Source organism: Drosophila montana, unplaced genomic scaffold (genome assembly GCF_035044405.1).
Source record: "Drosophila montana isolate Dmon_TW-CO22-7 unplaced genomic scaffold, ASM3504440v1 contig_3847_1, whole genome shotgun sequence".
Taxonomy (NCBI): domain Eukaryota; kingdom Metazoa; phylum Arthropoda; class Insecta; order Diptera; family Drosophilidae; genus Drosophila; species Drosophila montana.
Window position 1 is genome coordinate 1 of NW_026998719.1, and position 15778 is coordinate 15778.

At 41.9% G+C, this 15778-nt stretch overlaps 2 protein-coding genes across 8 annotated transcripts in view; one reads left to right on the plus strand and one right to left on the minus strand.

Annotated features, from left to right (window-relative positions):
* Window positions 1–1587: 1587 nt before the first annotated feature.
* Window positions 1588–2847, plus strand: Grl62c (Gustatory receptor-like 62c). Its single transcript, XM_064696451.1, has 2 exons — window positions 1588–2544; window positions 2611–2847. Exons 1-2 carry the CDS (start codon window positions 1588–1590, stop codon window positions 2845–2847), a joined length of 1194 nt encoding a protein of 397 aa, XP_064552521.1.
* A 10460-nt stretch (window positions 2848–13307) lies between these two features.
* LOC135438178 (titin-like) overlaps window positions 13308–15778 on the minus strand; it is a 123630-nt gene continuing 121159 nt past the window's right edge. For all 7 annotated transcript variants that reach the window (XM_064696383.1, XM_064696382.1, XM_064696380.1 and 4 more), the window contains 5 exons: window positions 15429–15734; window positions 15099–15203; window positions 14816–15010; window positions 14453–14755; window positions 13308–14389 (listed from right to left, as the gene is read on the minus strand). In XM_064696383.1, coding sequence (XP_064552453.1) covers window positions 14205–14389; window positions 14453–14755; window positions 14816–15010; window positions 15099–15203; window positions 15429–15734 — 1094 coding nt within the window. In that variant the 3' untranslated portion in view covers window positions 13308–14204. The remainder of the gene's footprint in view (window positions 14390–14452; window positions 14756–14815; window positions 15011–15098; window positions 15204–15428; window positions 15735–15778) is intronic.

Genomic DNA, 15778 nt, shown 5'->3' on the forward strand with positions numbered 1-15778 from the left:
TATAATTTCAGGCCAAAGAACGTCCGATTTTGGTATAGCAATTTGGATTCGGATCAGTTAGATCAGTACTATCAATTGGCATTCAACATCAAATTCTAAATATTATTAACTTTTATCAGAAAAATTTAGTCTTCTTAATTATGATATATTTTCAAGCGCTATAACACACACCTTCAACCATTTTCAAAATTTCCAAGGACCACATAAAATAAAACTTTGGAAGTGCGCGTTTCGAAGAGAAACTGAACTTCTCGTGCCTATCCCCTCGCTGCTATCAAGGGTATAGACAGTTAGGCCAGCGGCTAACGATGTAGCTGATGGTGATACTGATATATACAGCCTTTGAGTTCTGTTTCTGGTGCTACCTGCTCCTGCTCTTGGTCCTGTTACTGCTTTTGCTCCAGCTGCTCCTCTTGTTGCTGCTGTTAATACTGATGGCTCTAATGATTGTTTGTCAAACATTCAGGGTGCAGGCTTCCTGGCGTCCCATGGCTATTGCTATGTGCCTTGGGCTTCTTATTGAATTCCAGCGGCGCTTGCCTTGTCCTCTTGCCGACATGCACAGGATTTTAAAATGCCACATAAAAGCGCACCGAACGCTGCGACATGAATTCCAAGTTAGAATGACAAAGCAAATGCCGAGAAAGCAGCAGCTGCAAAGAAAAAATAGATGTAAAGGCAAGTGAGCCGCTTAAGGTTGACAGTTTTGGGTTATGCTGCGATGAACCAATGAACATGCCAAAATACTCACGTGCCTGGGCATGCAAATCCTCTAATGGCTGCTGCTGCTGCTGCTGGAACAGGGCATAAGCAGCGATTGAGACTTGAACAAATTAATCGTCAATCGCCGTGCCTCTAGCCAGGACAAGAGCAAACTTTGACCTGGAAATTCCCAGTTTGAAAATAAATTAGTTTGCTGCGTGGTTGACGGTGACGCAAATCTGAAGTGGGTTTGACAGCGGTTCCACAGAAGGAGCTGAAGACCACGAAGCTCGAATGAATTGAAAGGGTGTGTTTCCAAAACTGTGCTGGTCAAAGCATTAGAAATTTAAAATATTTTAGCTGCAAAACTTATCGATTTTGGTCGTGTCATGTGGTGGCAAATGCGCGTGTTCAAATGGCGCTAATTGAAGTGGTTGCCTCCTCGATGTATGCAGCCATCAATTACTCGCACTTCACAAATGCTTTTTCGCGTTAAAAGCATTTACACAGCTCGTCATCACATTAGCGTCGAAGGGCCACGCAAATTGTTATTGTTTTATATGCCCTTACCAAAAGGATACTTGAACCTTGCCAATGTGCTGGCACGTTTAATAATTACGAGGGGCATAAACGTTGTCTACATTTATACTTGAGTTCTGCAGTAGTCATGCTTGTTAATAATAATATTTAAATACAAATAAATCCATATAATATGAAATTAATAAAATAATTAAGTACTTTTTTTTTTTATTACTTTAAAGTAAACAAGAAAAGAAGCGTATTTAGGTTTCTACCTATCGTTACATATTTTGCTGCCCCATTTGTTCTCCAGTTTCTGGGGGTCAATTGACCCAACCGCCTGACCTGCTCTGTGCAGTTGCTGACATGTCGCAGCACTCAGTGCTCTGTTGCTGCCACCTTTTCGGCTACTTTGGGGCACAAAAAGTTGTGTGCGAGCTGTTTGCGCTGTGCAACATCTACTACAATGAGGCCACGGCAAGATTTGCTCTGGCCCAGCAAACACTTATCTACTGGATGTTTGGCCTCAATCTAGTCGCGTGGATTTTGGTGGTTTGCAATGCTGGCGCTGATAGCCGAATTGATGTCTACGCTCACTTTATATACGCAATGCCCTCCATTCTTTACTTGTGCTCGCGCCAGTGGTTGATGGTCACGCTCAATGATATAGTTGGCGTGCAACGCCAGCTGGGTGACTGGCTTTGTGTTACGGTGGTGCGTGCTTATTGCTGGACTCTGCTCGTATCCGTGCAGCTAGGGTGGATCATCTACTGGCAGCTACAGCTTTATGATTACCTAAAGCTGCTGTGTGTAGCATTCTGTGTGGTCTGCTGTTATCTGCAGCTGCTGCTGCACTTCAATTGCTTCATTTGGCTGCACTGCATCTATGTGGCCATAAATCGGATGCTTGCTGCGCCCTTCAGCTGCCATCGGCGATTTAAGCTGCTGCACAGGGTGCTTCAAGTGCAGCCAACGTTGCAAAAAATACAACGACACATGACACACTATTTCGGCGTTTATCTGCTGTCGCTCTTTGCGCTGATGTTGCACAAGTTGCACTTGTCTTTTAAGCAGGAAGTGGATCGGCGGGGCAGGGTTATCTTACGTTTGCAGCTGATACAGCTCAGATATGGGGCAAATCTTTTAAGCCTGATCATCACTTTGCTGTTGGCTCGGCGGCACTTTCGCAAGGAGCACATCAAATTCGAGTCGAGTCTGTGGCAGCTGGTGCAGCAGCCGCAACTTTTTATGCCACAGCTGCGCCAGTGTCGCAAACGTCGTAGAAAGCGTATCCACCAATATTTGGATGTGGTGGATCTAATGGTAAGAGTCGTTGCTGTAAGTACAATTAACAAAACTCCTAAGTTATGTGCTTTATCTATTTTGCAGCTTTGCACTGGCAATCGACCTGAACAACTGCGCCACAAGCAGACGTTGCTGTGCCAGCTGCCTTATTGCCAAGTAAACGCCACAGCTCTGGGTCAACTACTTGGCTGGTTGCTGTTCGGCTTGTCCACAATGCTGCTGCTTGCCAATGGGCGTGGCTGGACGCTAAACTGGGAGTCTGAGGGAAACATTAAGCCAATGTTGGAGTCCAGCAATCTAAGCAGCTGGTGGTTTGATTGAATCGACTTTAAAGTAGGATATATGTTTGTGCATAAAATCAATAAATAACTGAGAAACTTGCTTGCTGAGCAAACAGCAGTTGGCTTTCGAAATTCGCTATGCAAAGCACGTTTGGCACTCTACGTAAAAACAGGACTGCAGAACCAATAAGTAAAAAGAAAAGACCCGAAAAATCAACTAAATCAAACACCCACACAGCATGCTGTGAGTTATGTGCAGCTGGTAAAAATCTATTAAGTCTCTTGAGCTATGTCGGAGCGATGAGAGCTGCCAACCTAATTAGCTGCTGTCCCATAGGCCGTAGCCGTGCAGCGTGGCGTATGATTAACACGACTAATGAACGCCTTTATCGCTCAGCTGTAAATGATTGAATTAAAACTCATTCGGTCTCGACTAAGCATAATCAATTCAATTATGCCTATGCCCCGCCCCCTACCCCTAAATAAAAACACAGTACAGTTCATTGCGCATGAGAAAAACTATTTGCATGCTTCGATTTTCATCTTTCAGTTCATTCAAAACTATTTCCTTGCAACAAGAGCAGTTGAGTGGAAAATAATTTCGATTAGCTGCATTAAGGGATGCGCTGCTGACACGCCCACTTGCTAAACACCGCAGCCAGCCCCTGGGCAGCAATATTGTTAGGCCACGCCCCAGAAAAAATTACTGAACATAATTGATGTGGACAGGTGTTTGTGCGTGCTTGGCAGCCTCTCTGCCTGTTATTGCAACTGCAGCTTCCCATAATATGCCAAGCCATTTCCCAAAAACTGAAGCACTTACCATTTAGCATGCAGCTCCATGCATTCGTACAACGGGTGCCGGCTGACTGTAGCCACATATGTATGTAAGGGTATCTGGAGTGCTGAGTGTGAAGTGCGGCCAGTTTACGTATTGCAATTTGTGCAAAATGCAAATTTCCTCACTGATGACAGCCGCAATTTTGTGCACCATTGTTGTAGGACAGTGTTGTTGTTGTCCCTCTTGTTTGTATACGTCCTTTGTTCGGGCTTAGATGTGTGCACACAAGCAGACAGTGCTAGTCAGTTTAGTGTGGCCCAGTCTAGTCGTATGATCGAAAAAACCCGAAATGTCAATGTTTATTTTTAATGAATACGGCGAAGCGAACCCTAGCCACAGCTGACCAAAGCCAACTGATAATCGAGATCTGTTTCTATGCACATGCACAGCGCTGTTGCAGGGCTTCAAGCACGTAACAATAAACAAGGCAGCAGCCGAGCTAAACAGAATTTTCTCACTGGCACAACAATGTCACTTTCTCTCTCTCTCTCTTTCTTCCTCTTTCTCCCTCGCTGTCTCTTTCGCTTTGATTAACAATGATGTGCATTATTTTTGCAAATAAACTTGGCCAGGCCACATGAGCTAAGGCCGTGCAACGCAGAGCGGGTTGCAAAGGCAGTGTATATGATTTTTTTTCTTTGTGCGCAGACATTTTCCATTTTCCATGCTGGGCAATTTGGCTCAAGTTGCATTTATTGATTTATGACAATGACAGCATAAAGCTTCAATCATTGTCAGCATCAAGAGTTTGAGTATTCGAAACAGCCACATACACACTCACACACACACACACACACCAACAAACTACACATTCCACATGGTTGTCATAATTGCGCATTTGGTTGCAAGGTCTTGGCTGCGAGTACTCGGATTCACATTCACATTCACAATACTCGCACACACGTAACTGGCGAACGGAAGCTTTTAAACAAACAGGATATGCTGTGAGCAGCTTTGGGGCAGCACAGGATCCAGCTAGAACAATACAAGCACTTGCAAGTCCGGCTTGGAGGCAGCTTTGGCCGTAGCCGTAGTGAAAACAAAACATTTGTTATGCAAAGCCTTTGATGTTGTCCTTGGGCGCACTGAGTGCAGGATGCAGCCAACAACTTGTCAATGACAAAATCATTTACCCCACTTAAACAGCCGAGAAGCAATGGAAAAACATTTTCCCTCGCCATACTTAAATTCGAATGTTGTTAAAGTTATACGGTTTGAGCCGCTGCCAAATGGGTCAACAGCGACTGTAGCAACAACTTTATTGTGTACATAAAACTTTGGCGGCTTAGGTCAGAGAAATGAACACACACATACACACACACACATACAAGCACACCTAAATACACAAAATAATTAAGGTCCTTCAAACCTATTGACTTTTTTCGCCCCGGCGTTACGAAAAGTTTGTGTGGTGTTCAAAAATGCTGTGCGCAGAGCAGATAATAATTAGGCGCAAAAGGAAACGACAAAGGCCAGGAAGTGACCAACAAAAAAAAAAAAACAAAAAAGAAAAAGGGACGCTCGATAAATAAATATGCCAAGCTGCAAGGATAGCGAGTCCTTTAATGCCCACAACATTTCGAAATAAGCGAGTGCAGGCGCACTTAGCAGGCAATTGCGAGATAATTTAATTAGGTGGCGCTCGCAGCCATCAGCAAGCAGGCAGGCAGACGGGCAGACAGGCTGGAAGCTAGGCAGGCAGAAGGATAACAGGATAATGATAACAAAATAAGCAAGCCAAAAGGCTTACCAGGCCCGTTCCCAGCCCAGTCTGTGGCTGGGGCAATAAAAGGTGCCGTAGAACACAGATAAAATGTGCTGTAAATTAAATGAAAAATGGCGCCGCCCAGCGTTGGCCATTATAAAGTATGTAACTGACCGATAACAGCAATATCGGCAGGCTTATATAAATTGCAGCAGCCAGACTTAATTGAGTTGCCCCCAAAACGCCGGCAGCTAACCAAAACCCATTTAGTTCAGCTCTCTTTGTCTCTACATCTGACTCACTTTCAGTGTGAGTGTGTGTGTGTGTGGTTGTGTAAAATGGCGAACGGAAGTGCAAAACTTGTCGCCGGATGTGGACAGCACAGGTAACAGCTGGCCTGCAGGCAATGGCCAAAGCTGCTCGAATTGAACATAATTAGCTCGCAAATTATTCAAGCAGCAATTAAATCGACCTAAAGGATAATGGATAATTCAAGTTTCGGCTGCTAATTAATCGCAACTGCCTGTGAACTTGAAAATCAAACAAATTGTCTATTTAAATTTGATTCTAAAGTTACATCGATGAAAGTCTTTAAGCTGCACCTAGTTGATTTCAATTTTAAATTGGTTAAGAAATGCTTCTACAGTTGTTTTGCAGTTGTGTAAGATTGTTTGCGAATTATAATTTTATAAAAATTAAAGATACTTCGTACTCATCATTAAAGTGTCATACAAATATATCGTAGTATAGTCAAGTGTAGTAGCGTATACTGCTCTACATATACTGCATTTTATTTATACATTTGACCAATTGGTATCTTGAAATTTACAGTACAAATAAAGTGTTTCATAGTATGAAACAGCTTTTTATAGTTTAATATAAAATGATATACTATATAGTGTAGTATAATATAACATATTAACATAAGTATGAGTATTTCGGTATAGTATATATCGCAGGGCATTTACACGTTTGTCGAACTACAAGATACCCTTTTCACGAAAAGAGTAATTTACATCTATTAATTCATTTTTTTTGTTTTAGCAAGGTAAATCATAGTGTAGTATATAGTATAGTAAAGTATATCATAGTATGCTAGGGAATAATATAGTATAGTATAGCGTAGTATAGTATAGTATAGTATAGTATAGTTTAGTATAGTATAGTGTAGTATAGAATAGTATAGTAAAGTTTTGTATTGTATAGGTCCTAGCACATTTGCCCAACCTGATGATACTCCTTTTCTCTATGCTCCAAGCTAAATTGTGGCAGTTATAGTTGCAGACTTTCTGGCATTACCCGCTTGCCTCCCGTCGACAAACTGAGCTGCAGTCAATGGGCGACTGGAAACTTGCAACTTGGCTGCAACGTTGTGGGTAAGCATGCATGTCAAGCACATTGCCACACTGTAAAGTTTGTTGTCCCAGTTGCAGTTGCACTTGCAAGTTGCATTGCTCGCTGTCAGCTGCACGTGTTTGCGTGTGTGTGTGTGTGCGTGTGTGTGCGCGGGTGTGGGTTTATGTCGCCCCAAGCAGCGCCTTGGTGGCCTCGTTTCAGTTTCTTATGCAATAATTAAGTGAGTGCCAAGCAGAGTCAAGCGTGAAGCGCAACGCGTTGCCATTTTCTCATTTGCTATCAAATTCATGCGTAACGTAATTGGAAGGGGACGCAACCAGCCTGCAATTGTTGTGTGTGTGCCTGTGTATGTGTGTAAATTATTTCGGGGAACGCCTGTGTAAGCTTCGCATGCATGAGGAATCAAAAGCAGCTGCTGGGGTTGCTACCCTTAAGTGCCACAAGTGGCTGGGAAAAAATAGCGCAAGAAAATTTAAAAATTAACTACAATATCTGGCAACAGGACTACTTACAGCAAAGTTGACACCACTTGTCAATCGAAGCTGAGGGCAAATACAACAGCGCTGAAAAGTGTGCTATGATAAGTTCGAAGGAATTCCAGTGACAAAAGAGAGCGAGTATGCAAGTAACGTTTCGTAAAGGAACTGCAGGTGCAATATTTAAAAAGATCAAAATTCACTTATGTCTGACTGAAATGTGTGATATTTCACTAAAGCTACCTCTTATGATGTAAGTAAGCAGTTGAGACTGGAAAACATTAAAAATATATGAATCTTAAAAGCACATAATCTTAAGGCGTTAATCAATAGTTGTTGACCGCGACAATAGACACAATATATTTACATATAATCACCTGGGCCACTTTAAGCAAGATCATTGCTGACTATTTTCTTAAAGGCACACACATATCGCTTGTCGCACTCGAAGTTTTTATAACAAGGACACGTAAGCAGCCACAACACGCATTCACTTAGATAGCCATCAAAATGCGAGCACTTGAAATCAAATTTAAACATCTATACTTTACATGAGCGGTGTATGTATGTGTGTGCTTGAGTACTTTCTTTCTGGACTGACATGTGTGTGTGTGTGTGTGTAGTTTTTGTTGCTGCGACACGTACTTCCGCTCATAAGCCAAAGGCGAGCATGGCAAGGGCGCAAAAATATTTTCAACATTGTAACGAGATAATATTTTACCAACATACGATATTCGTGCCAGTCGCTGTTTTTGCGCCTCTGCTAAATGATATTACCTGTAGCAACATCAACATGACAGGCAGCTCGAGCAGCCACGACAACGACATCGACAACGACGTGCCCAACTAACGGAAACCGGATGTGCTGGCTTGGCAGTTGTGAAGTGATGTTTAGGCCAGGCCAACGACTACAGCGACTACACTCGTTTGCTGGCAACATGCGCTCTACGAGCAAAACTTGCCCATAGGCATCATCGAGTGCCACTTTTTATGTCTTGCTGCTGCTGCTGTTGCCGCTGCTGCTGTTGCTGCTAGCAGTAGTCGTGGTCCTGTCTCTGCAGGTGCGCGCACAAGTCAACTGTTCAATGTGTATGTGTGGTTGTTAGGGCCCACAGGCGGCACACACATATCCACGCATTTTCTATCTACCCGGACTGCGGGGTGGCAGCAGCTGCCTATAACTTGTGGCACTATAAATCGCAGCTTTTGCTACAATTTGCTGCGCGCCCAACCTTGCGTTCCGTGTGTAACTATATAGAGGAACAATAACGCAACACTGGCGATTTAATATGCTGCAAAAACATTTGAACATCTCTGAAAAGACAGCACGCATACGCCACGCTGGCCGGCTGGCAGTGCATTCTAAGCAGCTTACTCATGCCATGGTACGGCTATAATTTTGCCATCGAATGCTCGATAAGCACGTAAACAGCCTGAGTACTTGCACTCGCACTCCTACTCCTACTCCCACTTACCACTGTGAACTGTGTTGCAAATGGCAGCTAGAGCTGTAGAGCTGCAACAAGAATGCAGCTGAATTCAGCTTTGTTTGCTGTTGCATGCTTATCTTTGCCGATTTGCCCAACACGTTTGTACATTGCCCATACACACACAAGCACACATTTACACACACACGCACGCACACACACAGAGTCATAACAGCTTGATTTTCAGCTGAATTTTCCGCTTGCCAAACGATTTCCTGGCAAACCAAGTATCAACTTTTTTGTTTGGCCCTCCCAAGTTGCCCAAAATTTAAGCGAGGGTCGCTTTTTCCTTTCACCTGCTGCTGCTGGGGCAGCTTCATAGTTATTTGCATATTTGCGTTGCAATTTTCGTTACAGCTTGTAAATTTGGCTTTATATGCAAGGTGCAAATCTGTTTAACGTACCCCAGCTACCGCCCTGCCAAATGGGCGGCATTAAGATGCATTTATGCAATGGCCAAATGGAACTAACTTGCATCAAATTAAGTCAACGTCGTGTAAAGTAGCTAAAAGCTGACATTTAACCGCTAGTTGAGAAGAAAAATTGGTAAATAACTCCAAGTAAATAATGTCCATTATTAGATACAAATCATAAACTATCAGGACATAAACTTAAAGCTTCTTTTAATTCCAAAACTCAATAAATACTTTGCATAGAGGAAACCATTAAAGTGTACTCCATCGATATATGGACTTTATACTTTGCTCAATAGCTGGAAAATCCTCATTCGAATTCAATTTGTGAATGCTTCGTCAATCTAGCTAAGTTTATTTGCTGTCCAAAATATGCTCGTAAATGTCAAGAGCTGTATAATGAGAGCTAATCAGTCAAACTGCCAAATCAAAGTTTGTGTGTGTAAAAAATGCAAATGTCTTTCTGGTTTTAGTCAGCGCATAACTTTTATGAGTACATTATAAAATAAACTGGAATGAGATAAGGACCCAAAAAGTCCATAAAACAAACATCAGCTTGCAGCACCTAGTTGAGCTGTAAAACTTCTAGCAGAGCGAAATGAAATACAGAAATTTCAGTTCATTGCCTGATGTTGTTGTTGATATTTTAAATTGGCAAACAATATACTAAAAGACACCATAAAATTGGTATGAGTTCAAAGGAAGGAGACACCTAAATAACTATAAAGTTTTGCCTTGAAAATGAATTAATTTATGCCTGGCAAATGCGGCGTATGCGCAATGTCGAATTCCGTGTTTGGGTGTTGCTAATAAATTATGAAACTATTTGTGTTGCCAGAGACGTGCTAATAACTATATTCAACGCAAGCTAATGCTGTTGACACCACACATAGACACTTAAATGACATTACGTATACGCCACGTCGAACACATTTTGGTAAAATGCCAATTGACTTTAATTGCGCTGCCTTTAAAAGTCATGCATGCACACAGAAGTTGGTAAATGTTACTGTGTATCTGTGTGTCTGTGTGTGGGGGGGAAACATGACACTCCAATGAAATGTCGTGCTAGCAGCAGGCGTGTGCGACAGTCGGCAGCTGGAAAGTAGCAATAGCAGCAATAGCAGCAATAGCAGCAGCAGCAGCAGCAGCAGCAGCTATAGGAGCAGCAGTTTCATTAGTTTTTGGTTGGAAGCCACTGAATGTCCTTGCACTGCATTGAATTGCTGTCCTGCTTCGCTGTACGAAATTTAATTTTCAGCACACTTGATTTTTAAATGTGGCCTCAGGAGGGTGTTGAAGGGGCAGATTATATGTGCTGTTAATTTGTACCAAAAATGTCTCTATTAAATTGTAAAGTGTAAGACTATTTTTACTGACTGCTCCGATCTGTTAAACGTTATGAATTGGCCAGCAAAAATGGTAAAATGCGTGTAAAATGCTTGTTTCGGATGTCGGTGCAGTCAAAGGAAAGGATAAGTCTGAAAGGACATTGTATACATATCAGCTGGCAGCTGGAAGCATACTGCTGTGCTGCTGTAGCTGTTGCTGCCCGAAGGACATGCCAACAGCATGTGCAATCTGGCAATAAATATTTTATATTTACAGTATGCTTTGGTATGCATGAAGGGTATATCGAGGCAAAGGATTTTTTCAAGATGCGAAATAAATATCAGTCTACCATATGACCAAAATACTTCCATTAAACTAAAGATAAATAAAAGCTGCTTAAGTTCAATAATAATTTTCCTGCTTAACATAAACAAGAGAGCATTAACAATTCGCCAGAACACAAAATGTTTTCTTAACTTTGCTGAAGACCTGCAGATGTGTGTACATTTAAGTTTACCAATAGCTCGACCCAATCGCCTGCCGCTGGCTACAGTAATCGGCCATGCTGCAGGCCGGAGGTTGCGTCTTTTTTGGCTTCATGGCGCTGCATTTTGTATTTAATGGGCGTGGCTCATGGCTCCGGGCAGTGCTGTGTTGGGCAATTATACATACAGCAGTTTGGCTTGTCATTTTGGTGCTATTTGGGGACCGTGTTGCGCCGTAAATAACTGCAGATACTTTTATAATTCGACCCACTTTTATAAAGCATCAGTTAATCTGCGGCCTAGCGACTCTTTCGGGCGCTTATTTTTGGGCAATAAACATGAACGGAAATGAACATTTTATGACACGAACTTTCTTGGGGCAATTACGAATACCCAAGTCTACAAGTCTTTATATAAAAACATATATCATTCTTGTTAGCAGAAGTAAGTACTAAATGTGCGTTCTGTAATCTAAGAAACTAATTTGGTTCGTTTTATGATTTTTATGTTTAAACTGTATATTTAACAGCTTTATTGCCCGCTTAGCTAATACAAAACAAAGTGGTGGGATGTCCGGCTGGTTATCCTTTAACTTTGTTGATACTTAACCGATTTAGATTTGAACATTAAGTCCAGTATTTCAGAAGACCTTAATAGAAGAGTTCGAATCCAAGCTAGAACTCGAATAGCTTCGTATCTCACTCGAAGACCAGTTAGCTGAGCTGTTTAAATAAGTTGGAAAGTTAGTAAATAGTCTATAATTGAATCATACTTATTCTAATACTAAGAAAAATTCATTGAATTTGTTTTTCTTAGCCATTTTTCCTAAGATATTCTTGGAAAATTGAAAACTTGAAACCAATTAAGACTTCTGTCTTTGATTCGCTAATTTGGTTCGCATCAGTGCTAACATCTAATTGCTTTGAGCTGCCGTACAAGTTGATAATTCAATTTATTTGACACACAACCGTGAAATGACAAAACCTGCAGATGTTTTTAGCATTTGGGCATGCCTGAAATCTAGGAATGTGGTTTTCCATGCTTTTATCGTTTATTATTTTGGGAACTAATTAGGCAAACTTTTTGCTGTCTTTTTGTTTTATTTCCTACATCTTTGGTTTAGGTCTTGGGCAGGCGATATCACGTTTGACGAGCCGTGTCAAGGAAAAAGTGCTGCCTCAATTTTCTACGTGCACACCATAAAGTTTATGTGTAATTTTGTTTTTACAAGCAATGCTCCGAACTTGCCGAATGCCATTACAAGTTTACAATTGTGTTAGGCCGACTTTCTGGCCAAGTTTGGAGTGGCATTAATAAACCATAACAAATGGGCATACGAGCCTTGCGACAGACAGCAGCAGCAGCAGAAGCACTTGGAGGGCTTTAAGGCAACACACAAGAAAATTCTAGCAATTCCGAAAATTTAAGTTATAAAATGTGTGTGTGAAAAGTCAGCTAAGCTGGCGGCTTGAATCTAGCACAAATAAAATCGGAGAACAACGAAACAAGCAAAAATCGAATGAAGCGCATAAAAAGCAAACAAGTAAATGAAATTTCCGTTTCTGTGCCGGGGCATTGGAAGCCCTCGAAATAAGCGACAGGCGCTCTCCAAAGGACCAGGCCAGGACCAAGACGAAGACCAAGAGCAGGTCCCAGAACCACTGGCCGATCGTTTAGTGCTGCCTTCCTGCCAGTCGGTATCAATAGCAGTTGTAGGTGTTGTTATAGGTAGGTTTATTTGGTTGTTGTTGCTGTGCAGAGAGGCAGCCATGTGAATAGTGAACTGTTCGTTAGCTTGTGCGCAATTTAAAGTGCCGGAAATATGTTTAGCTTTATGAATCCATTTTCAGCTTACTTTCTGATGCTTAGCCACAACCCAGTTGGTGTCCACTGTGGCCGCAAGCAGCTTAGTGTAAATTACAGTTGTGCCCGCAGCAAAAAGTTATTTGCCAACGGCCAAAGTAACTACCACATAGAACATTTTAGATAATATCTTTTGATTAGTGGCAGCCGCAAAAACTTTAATTAAATTCGCACACAATTCTCTCTGGAAACTTTATGCAGCAGTTGCCCATGTCACCAGATAAGTTCAACGACGCGTAACTGTAGCCCTAGTGTTGGTATCTCTCAGCCACTGTTCCATGCCCTCTGTCCCCATTTCAGATGCTTCTCTTGGGTCCTGCACACGCATGTCAGCATGGCCAGCTCGAAGCTGCCATTGTTTGGCTGTCGACTTTAAGTTTTAGAATAAAAACTTAATAGAAAACTTTCCTGTGCAAACTTAACGTTAACTTCGCCTCTTCTCTTTTTAGACTCGACCAAAACTAACTAATGAATTAATTAGTTGATTTTACGTGCTCAACTGCGCAAAAGTTGCGCTTGCACCAAGAATCAACCACTTGAAGTTGTTCGTTAAAAATTTATTCATATTTATTTTACTTTGTTTGTTTTTCATTTAGTTTTGTTTCTTTAAAGTCATGTTGGGCTCTTCCACAATATAAGTATAGTTATGTAACCCTCTGGATGCCATAAATTTGCTCACAGCGAGCACACGGCAAAGGCAAGGTCCAGTCAGCGCGACGCACAACGCAGCACTCGTACACACACACACACACATACACTCACAGACAGACCAACATACACACACACATACACAACATACTCGTAACTCATATCGAATTGCACCATTTGTTGTTTGTCTCCCTAGAGGATATTGAGTCACTTGTGTTGTATTGTGTTGTAACGGTTCTTGTTGTTCTTGTGTGCTGTTGTTGGTTGTTGTGGTTGTTGTTGTTGTGGTTGTTGTTGTTGTTGTTTCTACTGCTGCTGGTTGCTGGCCCGTTGGCTGCCCGCTGCCCGATGCGCGATGTGTCGTGGCACAAATGTCATGGCATTTAATCGTTTGACGCTTTCGAAATTGATAAATTTATCACAGCTTACAAAAATAAAGCGAAGGAAATTATACGAATTTATGCAAATTAAAAATATAAATTTCTTTCATAGATTATGTAATGGGCCAGTGACGTCACAATCGAACAGCCACGTCCACGCACTCAAAACATTAAGTTTGTCTTCGCTCGCCCTTTTCTGATTGAGTTTCGTGGACATCGTTGTTATTGGACGCAAATCCGAACATTACATGCTCTTTACATGGGTACATTAAAAGTAATAAAAAAAAAGCTAATAAAAATCAAGAATTCATTAAAATACAATTGAAATATGCTTAACCTAACCTAAATTTCATTCGTTTTGTCATGGCTATTTGCTTGAGTTTTTGTTATTGTTTCTGTTTTTGTTTTTGTCTACTTTGAGCTCTTCTTCTTCTTGGGCATTTGCGCCCAGAGGCGGAAGAAGTACTCATCGCGTTGAAGCAGCCTGCCGCGCGCATACGAGTGTATATCGGCATCCATATTGTGATCCCGTAGCCACGAGGATGTGTTGCATGTGCTCATCTCCGTGCGTGGCTCGTCGGGCAGGCTGGCATGACCTGCATAGAGAAGGTATTAGCATTACGGAAACAAAGGCATAAACAATAAATGCGTCTACATACCTGCAGTCATGACTTTGTATGGCTCCTCTGACTCGAGAGGTTCACTCAGACCAATCTCGTTCTTAGCGAATATACGTATCATATACTCGTGATTCTCTTGCAAGTCTCTTATCTGGAATTTCTGCACACCCGCTGGCACCCGACCAACCTCAATCCACATGGACTTCTTCATGTCACGTATGGCTATGTGATAGCCGAGCAGTGGCGCACCTCCATCTGACTCGGGTATACCCCATTCGAATACGTGGGCATTGGCCGCAAGAACTCGCGCCTCCAGTGGAGCAGTTGGTGGCGATGGTACGGCTATTTAAAAAATGATGAAGGATTAGAATTCTTATAAGACGTTGCCCACGTTCAACTTACTTGCATGTGTCTTTAGCGATATGCTTTCTGTGACGGCTGGTGCACCTAATCCAACCTCATTCTCCGCTGACACACGGAACCAATACTCGCACTTATCTTTCAAATTGTCTATGGTATAGTGCAGTTGATGTGCATCCAAAGTAATAACCTTTGACCAGCTCGTTGATGTTGAGGAGCGTTTCTCCACGCAATAGCCTATATTTATAGTTTGTATATTAGTACATTTTTAATTAATAAGCAAATTATTTTCCTTATAGAGTATTGTTATTATTAATATTTTTACCTGTTATTTCTGAACCACCATTTCTGGCTGGCACCTCCCAATCGAGAGTTACGCTGCGACTCGTTACATCCGGTGCTCTCAGATTTTGGGGCGGCGATGGCGGCGCTAAAATAGAGTGCATTAAAATGATTATTATGAAAAACTACTAAAACGACTGATGGCATTATATGGCGTCTATAACATACCCATGTTTTCATAATTAGTGGCTGCTTAGTTAAATATTTTTTCATGGCGCAAGAGAAGCATTAGTGGGCGTTAAGAGAGAAAGCAATGTGCAAAGCAGCAATAAGCAATAGGCAATCATCATTCTGAGTATTTCTTGTCACTTACTTATCTTGCGTCCAACAACAATCTTTTCTGTTGTCTCAAACGCGTCGCTGGTGCCAACCTCATTTCGAGCGTAGATCCGGAACAGATAGCCCTTGTTTTTCACAACTTTTTCAACTTGAATGTTTGTTACAGTGCCCGCTGTAGTGCCCACAGAGCGATAAACGGTTTCAGTCTCTTCCCTTATTTCCACAATGTATTCAATTATCTTGGAACCACCATCACTCTCCGATGGCTCCCAGGATAATGTAAATGAAGTATCGTTCATGCCAGACACCGAGGTAGGATCACGTGGTGGAGTTGGTTTTTCTGCAAGTCAAAAGGAGTTGGTATTCTTAACTGTCACATATTAC